Source organism: Micropterus dolomieu, unplaced genomic scaffold (genome assembly GCF_021292245.1).
Source record: "Micropterus dolomieu isolate WLL.071019.BEF.003 ecotype Adirondacks unplaced genomic scaffold, ASM2129224v1 contig_1283, whole genome shotgun sequence".
In the NCBI taxonomy this organism is placed as follows: Eukaryota; Metazoa; Chordata; class Actinopteri; order Centrarchiformes; family Centrarchidae; genus Micropterus; species Micropterus dolomieu.
Window position 1 is genome coordinate 1 of NW_025730273.1, and position 8,781 is coordinate 8,781.

Genomic DNA, 8,781 nt, shown 5'->3' on the forward strand with positions numbered 1-8,781 from the left:
TGCTGTTCTCACATTCTTCCTCTGTATGTACACATAAACAACAAGGCAGGGAAATATAAAAGGAATTTATTTTATTGTTTGGGTACATTATTGTTCAGTGTACATGCTCACATCTGAAACAAACTTTACGTGCTTGATAACTCTCCCACCCCGCAGACATCTACACGCCAATACCGATTTATATTCATAGCGGCAAGTGCTATGTAGCTCCACATAGGGGACACAGGAAGTGACATATAGCACCTTCATGCGGCGTCGGAACCGCGTAGGAAATTCACAGCCGCACCGGCAGAGCTCCAGAATATGCAACTCGGCCGGTTCACGCGCGGACGCGCTACAAGTGCGAGGGCCCGCCCAACGCTGCTTGCAGCTTTAATTATTTATTATTACCCATACTATTTCATTTTCATTAGCAGGGTTATTTTTTTTTATACAACCAGGATTCTTGTATAACTTGGGCAGTGGCCAGCTGAGGTGCTACTAAACAAAGCCGAGAGAGCCGGCTCGGAAAGGACTTGGTCATAATATCCGGTTCCCTTCAAAGAGCCAAGATTCCCTTCGCTAACAGTTATTGCTACGTCATCAAACATTGACGGAAAAAGCGCGGTCACGTGCTTTAGAAAGCTCCAGATCAACATGGCTGCCTGCATGAAGATGCTCGGTGCAGCAAGACAGCTACCCAGAAATTCGGCCCTTGTTGTAAAACCAAACTGGCCCGGGTTGTTCCGCCGCCCCCCCCTGACCGACACATCAGCCGTGAGCCGGCTCCAGCCCCCACGGTTCTACACCGGCACAGGGACCCCACATAAAACATGCGCCCACCGCTCCTCTAACATTCCAGTCAGCACAGCAATGACAGCTGGCTGCAGGCTGACCGCCAGACCGCACCGGTGGATGCGGGCCGGGGCCGTTCTCCGCGGCCAACCCGGTCTCCTCACACCGACCTCGCGACCCGACACCATTCAGGACAGAATGTTCGGGAACCGGGCCAGTGGCGCAGGCTTCTCGGGGGAGGACGGCGGAGACAACGCAGGATCCGGGGGGGAAGAGTCTGGGGGAGATGGGGGAGTGCCGTACAACGGACCTCAAATGACGGCTCTCACCCCAATGATAGTTCCAGAGGTATTTCCCAATGTGCCCCTGATCGCTGTGAGCAGGAACCCAGTGTTCCCCCGCTTCATCAAGATCATAGAGGTGAGGATGATGCAACCTTACATTTCCTGTCCTGTTTCGATGGGTAACATCAGTCTCCACATTATCTACGGCACTGACTGTATAGCTGATTGGTTAAGTGTACTAACTCCATTTGATGCTTTATTTAATCAGTACATTAAACAATCCTCAAACTCCTGTGGGGTAATTTCCTTTAGAAACCCTGTACAGGGAATGGTTACAGAACATACAGGGGTAAACTGATGTTTCAACCAAAGACCAACACTCTTAGGGTACTATTATGTGTTTCCATGTGCTGAGTGTGTGTGGTGTGTTTCTGTCTTCCTGTCAGGTGAAGAACAAAGCATTGATGGAGCTGTTGAGGAGGAAGGTTCGTCTGGCTCAGCCGTATGCCGGAGTCTTCCTGAAGAGAGATGATAAGTAAGTCTGAAGACTTACTCCTGCTAGAATCACTGGTGGTCATGTTGATCCAGACCTGAGAAGGACAGCTGTACTCCTTGACTGTGTGCTTACATGCACTGATCTTACTGTCCCTGGCTTTTACTTGATTCATAAAACATGATGTAAAGCTGCTCGGTGTGCCAATAGAGACCTTTATTTTGAAACAGCTTCCAGAAATGCAATGTATTTGTTGCTGAGAGCAGTGGGGCTTTATTTGAGGTCTTCATAAAATATTGTTCTACACAACAGAGTGTTTTTTCTGCAGATCAGTTTAAAATGTCTCAGTTGGTGGTAAAACACCATCATCTGTGTCTGATGTGATCTACTTTATAGGGCAGTGTGTCAAATGTGCTGGACATGCTGTCTGCTGTCCATGTCTGTGTGTTGGTAGTAATGAGTGTTTATGTCTCATGCAGTAATGAGTCAGATGTGGTGGAGTCTCTAGATGCCATCTACTCTACAGGGACCTTTGTTCAGATTCACGAGATGCAGGACCTGGGAGACAAGCTGAGGATGATCGTCATGGGACACCGCAGGTTAGAAACAGCTGCTGGTGGGCCGAACATGGGGGAAAAGGCATAGTAGACTGTAGACTCTGCTCTCTGTGGCACACTGCTGCCTGTTTCCTTTTGTAGACCTCTGGTGTATGTATTCTGTGGTCTGTCAGGATCCGGATCACAAGACAGCTGGAGGTGGAGCCTGAGGAAGCAGCGACGTCCCCTCTGTGGTCAGAGTCTGAGGCAGAGTCCCAACCTAAACCTCCACCGAGACGCAAAGCCAAACGCAGCCGCAAGGACCAACCGGGTTCTCTGTCAGAGCAGCTGGAGGACAAGGTCTGTAACGGGGCCCTCACCTGCCACACCTGTAGCCATCTACACATGCTGTCAGTCAGTAGCTCTGAAGCATTACTCAGACACATCTAAGCAGGACATGCTGCCAATCAACACCTTCACCATTTTTTGAACCAGTTCCTCTTCAGTTGGTACTGAGTCAGCACACACTGAGTTGGCTTCAGTGAACACTGGGACACAGTGAATGATCTGAAACACAAATTGAAGAACCCAAGGCTGGAATAGCAACTAGGCAAAGTGGACAACTGCACTGGTGCCCAAGGTCCCCAGTAGCCCCGAAAGTACCAGGTTCATCGATGTTGGCTAGTTTTGGTAATTTGATTAATTGCAAATTTGTTAGAGAATTGACACTAGCAGGTTTTTTCTTGGCTGAAAAGGAGGAGGAGGTGGGACCACCCTGCTCACCCTTCACCTGGCTCAAGCAAACACCTTTTACAAGCAACATATCTTAAGAGTTCTAATAATGATATGATTGAAAAAAAGACAACCATCACATGAATTATCATGATAACATCAAATACATAAAAGAAACAACTTAAAAGCTGTGTGTTAAACAGCAGGTTTCAAATCAAACATCAGCGCTAGTTTTCATTTTTAGTTCAGGGTCCTCTTGGAGTGTGGTTGATGTGATATTTGTTGTTACTGAAGCATGAGACTGAGAACATGACCACAGATATTAATGTACTGAATGCAAAATATTATTAATGCAGATCTTTTGTTTTTGAAGCGTTTAAAAATAATTGTATTTAAGTAATCCCTCTCACACCTTTACAAAACAGTATCACTTTTTATTTATTATTTTGTTTATTTTACTTGCTTTAAATCATTTGCTCTAATCTGTACACTATGGGGCAGTCATGTTCTAAGATGTCAGTATTAAACTTTTGTGTAAAGTGGGGAAAAAAGTTTTTAAGGACGTTGCCAGCAGAAACAATGTTGCACCCCCTGCTGCAGTCCAGCCAATCAGATGACTCTTTTCTTCCTCTCTGGATTTTTGCTACGTCTTTCCAGGAGCACTCTGCAGACTGCAGTGATTTATGTACTTAATGGAAACTTGGAGGCCATGAGGTACATAGAAAATGCAACGAGGGCGGTAGGTGGGCTGGAAGCATTACAACGAGCCCTACAATTGTTTGCCCTGTGGTCCCCAAATGGGTTAATCCATCTATGGCCTCTCATGTATTCTGTTATTACATCTATCATCATCATTAGTTCATCTGTGGTGGCAGTATAAGCATTTGTAGTTGTAGTTTATATTCATTTTCATGTTGATGAAAGTGATTTTAACTGTGTTGTTGGTCAGATTTCAGAAGCACACCTGAGTCCAGAGCTCCAGCCGCTGCCCTCCTCCAATATCCTGATGGTCGAAGTGGACAATGTTCAACATGAGCAGTTCACTGTCACAGAAGAGGTCAAGGTACAAAACATACATTAAAATAGGTAGCACAGTATGGTGTGGTAGCAAGTTTCATTAAGTGATTATCAGTATGGATGTGCAGTGTTTTCTGATTCTGTGGCAGATGTCATATGTAGGGGCGGCTGTGGCTCAGGAGGTAGAGCGGGTTGGCCGTTAATCGGAAGGTCGGCGGTTCATACTGAACCCCGAATTGCCCCTGGCGGCTATTCCGCCAGTGTATGAATGAGTGTGAATGTTAGTTTCCGAGCACTTGTATGAATGTGTGTGACTGGTGAATGCAGATGCAGAAGCGCTTTGAGTGGTCGAAAAGACTAGAAAGGCGCTATACAAGTATGGAGCATTTACATTTACATTTCATATCTAAAAACCAGTGTGTGTGTCCGTGTGTCCATCCTGCAGGCGCTGACAGCAGAGATAGTGAAGACCATCAGGGACATCATTGCACTCAACCCCCTCTACAGGTCAGTCCGGACCACATTCTATTAGCCTATATTTGTTTTGGTACTTACTTACATCATAAACATTCAGTTGACATTCAGTTGCCTACATACAGCTAGTCAAGCACTTTTGATATGTTTGTTAAAAAATACAACCTGCACCACTTTATTAGTGTTCTGTAGTGTTTTGCATCTCCTTAAGACATCCTAAATTCCACTTTAATTTCAGGGTTAAGATCTTTACATCATGTTAATTTAATATTTTCTTTACCTGAATAACCACCACATGGTTGGTTGAGGATGGACCTGTGCACATTCATGCAGAGTCTCCAGGCTTCTATAGTTATGATACGATGATGGATGGAACATGGTGCATAGTGTGGTGTAAGCAGTGGGTTTATTTAACAGTGAAATACAGCATTGGACATCAGTGTGAAATCCGTTCAAGAGTAGACTGAGCATCTGAAATGAATTACTTAAAATGTCTTCCTCCCTACCGACAGCCAGTGCCTCTCTAGGCAACATCATAAAGGTGGGGACACACATACAACTGTTAGCCAATTGACCCCTCCTGCTAACTTTCTACTGAATGTAACGTGACATAAGCCTACTGCTTTATCTTTTAATGATTTGTAATAGTGAACAGAGACCTACCGAGCGTTACAGGAACAGTGTTGATCCTTAATATCGTCAGGTGATGCGGTGGTTCACTTTTATTCTGTGATCACTAGTCTTTTCGACCACTCAAAGCGCTTTTACACTACATCGCATTCACCATTCACTCACTGAGCCTAAGTGCTCAAACAGAAACTAACATTCGCACACATTCATACACTGGTGGAACAGCCGCCAGAAGCAATTCAGGACACTTCGACATGCAGCCTGGAGGAGCCGAGGAACCGCCAACCTTCCGATTAACGCGCAACCCGCTCTACCTCCTGAGCCACCCCCCTGCTTCAGTGATGACTGATTATACCAAGTTGGTGGAGACAGCTGGCTGATAAAATATAGTGTGTGTGATTCTAAGCTTCTAATCTTAAGTCTTCAGATTCACTCGCTGCCAGTCATTCTCATAAATACTTTTTAAAATATTTTTGGTATTTGCGACTTACATTGACAACACTTGTCTGCTGAAAGTTACCATGTGATTCCATAAGGCAGCATCTGAAAAAGACTGGAAGTGCATTCAAGTTTTATTCTGTGAATAAGGACAACTGTTTCAAATTAAAGTCAGTTTGATTTAGTCTCAGACCAGCAGGCTCAGGAATAAATGCAAATGTAGTGATGGTGAAATAGATCTGTTCTGAAATGGGCTTCTTTGTGTGTGTCAGAGAGTCGGTCCTCCAGATGATGCAGGCTGGTCAGAGAGTGGTTGATAATCCCATCTACCTCAGCGACATGGGAGCTGCTCTGACAGGAGCAGAGTCACATGAACTACAGGACGTCCTGGAGGAGACCAGTGTGAGCAGTCTGCGTGCTTAATACCTGTTTTGTTGTCTCGTCCACTGAGTGGGAGATGCTCTTGGAAGATTCCTACATAAAAGCTCAGGGAAGTGGCTGTTTGCCGCTCTTTAACTGAGGTGGGGAACTTCTCAGACATTCATATGCCAAACCAAACAGTTGGTCCTCAGCACTCTCTTAAACTGAAAGATGCTGTATATCCAGTTAAAGCACATCAACTTTGTGTAGCATATAAATAAATTGAATATTTGGGAAACGGTCTCCTCTCTGACTGCCTTGACGCGCCAAGCATGATCAATGGAAACACAGAGTCCTCCTCCTCTGAGTCCTGTGCTGTCAGCTTGGAGCAGTTCTGCTGCCCTTTAAACGCCGGCTTCAGATGACTGTATTTCTGTCATAGGTAATACATGTTACAGCAATAAAGCTGGGAAAAAAACACATGAAAAACAAAAATGTAGCAGTTTGAAAGAGCTACTAGCTTCTGAATCTGCATGCGGCGCCATTGCCATGTAGAATTTCCCACCTCTGATAGAGAACCGCTTCCCTAAGCATTTCAAAATGTTGATATCCTTAAATTTAGCTTCCATTAAAGCTGTACAATGTAAAATAAGTTTAAGTGACTGACCTTTGAAAGGTGTTGGCTTTGTCTGCAGATCCCAAAGCGTCTCTACAAGGCTCTGTCTCTGCTGAAGAAGGAGTATGAGCTGAGTAAACTGCAGCAGCGACTGGGCAGAGAGGTCAGAGGGGGTCACCAAACATACAGTAACATACATACCTGTTTCCCTGCTCGGCTCACCCGTCCCCCTGCTCGGCTCACCCGTCCCCCTGCTCCGCTCACATGTCCCCCTGCTCCGCTCACATGTCCCCCTGCTCCGCTCACATGTCCCCCTGCTCCGCTCACATGTCTCCCTGCTCCGCTCACAGGTGGAAGAGAAGATCAAACAGACTCACAGGAAGTACCTGCTACAGGAGCAGCTCAAGATCATTAAGAAGGTACTACAGAATATGTCCTCTGATTCTGTTGTCCATCTCTCTCTGTACTGCGTCTGTCAGCAAAACACTCGTCTCTCAAACTCTATGGGGCTTTGCAGCAGCAGTGAAAACCTGTTAAGACTTTAGAATTTAGCACTTTTCCTGTATGTCACACCAGTTAAACTAATCCAGCGTGGACCGTCACATATTCCATCAAACGACCCTGCTATAGGTGGTATTTATTGCAGGGCTGGATTACATAAAATGGCACCCATGTTTACCATCCATCCCCATAATGTGTCAGGATCTTTTTATATTACTGTCATATTACTGTCACTAATATGATTGCAAAATACTGCATATCACAGACTCACCTACAAGTGATGACATTATTGTAGGTAACATACAGTGAGGTGATCATATCTTTACATCAGCTGTGCTGTGATTCCCACCGCTGAAACTTTTGTTGGTTTTGTGGGTTTTTAGGAGCTGGGTCTGGAAAAAGAGGACAAAGAAGCTATCGAGGAGAAGTTTAGAGAGAGACTCAAAGATAGGACTGTCCCTCAGCACATAATGGACGTCATCAACGAAGAACTCAACAAACTGGGACTGCTGGACAACCACTCTTCAGAGTTCAAGTTGGTCTTGTATTTCTTGTCCCACTAGACAGGGAGGGCCTTTATGACGTCACTTTGTTGGATTGACAGACCAACTTATCTCGACTACTGAACAGAGTGGCATGAAATTTAGTTTAGGTATTCGTGAACTCTGGAAAATTATTTCAAATGTCATGATGCCCCCTAGAACTTTTTTCTTTCTAGTGCCATATTCAGCCTCACTTACACTATAGGGACAAAAATACTGGGACACCCCTGTCCCAATACTGTTACCTAACTATACTTTTGGGAACGGCTGTTTTTTCATTGTTAGGGGCATACGTATGGTTCTCCCAGTTTGGTGTGGAAGAACTTGACTGGCCCGCACAGAGCCCTGACCTCAACCCTGTCCAACACCTTTGGGATAAACTAGATTCTGAGCCAGGCCCTCTCATCCAACATCAGTGTCTGACCTCACAAATGCTATTCTTGATGAATGGGCAAAAATCCCCACAGACAAACTCCAAAGCCTTCCCTGAAGAGTGGAAGCTGTTACAACTGCAAAGGGGGTGCCAACTGCATATTAATGCCTATGGATTTAGAATGGGATGTCATAAAAGTAATGTTTAGGTGTCCAAGTACATTTGACCATATAGTGTATTTCCACCTGTGCAAAAATTTAGAGCAACAAAATGTATTGAGGAGATTCATGAGATTTCCTCTAGTATAAACAATAGTAAAGTGTAACAGTAGGGCTGTACATATAGATTATTTTTCAAGTCGATTAATCTAACGATTATTTTTTCGATTAATCTAACGACTAATTTTGTTTATTCTAAAAAAAGAAAAGTTGCCTATTACTCTATTTAAAATACCAGTTTATCCAAAATAAATATCAAAAACATGTCATCCTGATGAAGCACATTAGAATAATGACAATAGCAGCAAATCTTAAGGCAAGGCAAGTTTATTTGTATAGCACATTTCAACAACAAGGTAATTCAAAGTGCTTTACATAAAACATAAAAGCAACAGGGAAATATAAAAAAGTTTAAAAGCAACAATAGGAAAATTGAAAAAATACACATTAAAAAAATAAAAGTTACAGTGCAGTTTACAATCAGGGTTAAAAGAGTTGAATGAAAAGTAAAAACAGGCTGAGGGGTTGAGCAAATAATTGAGTTACAATTATTTTGAAAAGAGAATAAACAGAAGAGAAGTACACTTAATCTACTCTCTCTAGCTAGTCTGTACTCGGTTCCATAGCAATCTTTGGGTCCACTGAAACTCCAAAACCCTCGGACACTACAGAGAAACCAGGACATGTCTGTCCGCAGGCCACTTTGATCCAGTTATACTCTGGACCCACCTGCACGTTTACAGGTGGACAGAGGTTCCTGCAAATCACTCAGGCGTGAGATTTAACACCACTT

The 8,781-nt window shown here is 44.1% G+C and overlaps 1 protein-coding gene across 1 annotated transcript; it reads left to right on the forward strand.

The window, feature by feature from the left end:
• Window positions 1–605: 605 nt before the first annotated feature.
• Window positions 606–7,390, forward strand: LOC123964231 (lon protease homolog, mitochondrial-like; the record flags this gene model as incomplete). Its single annotated transcript, XM_046041315.1, is given in 10 exon segments — window positions 606–1,194; window positions 1,505–1,593; window positions 2,031–2,150; window positions 2,282–2,447; window positions 3,769–3,882; window positions 4,282–4,343; window positions 5,651–5,780; window positions 6,434–6,517; window positions 6,705–6,773; window positions 7,239–7,390. Coding segments are annotated over 10 exon segments (1,544 nt in total), but the record flags the coding sequence as incomplete, so codon positions are not given.
• Between the last annotated feature and the right edge of the window lie 1,391 nt (window positions 7,391–8,781).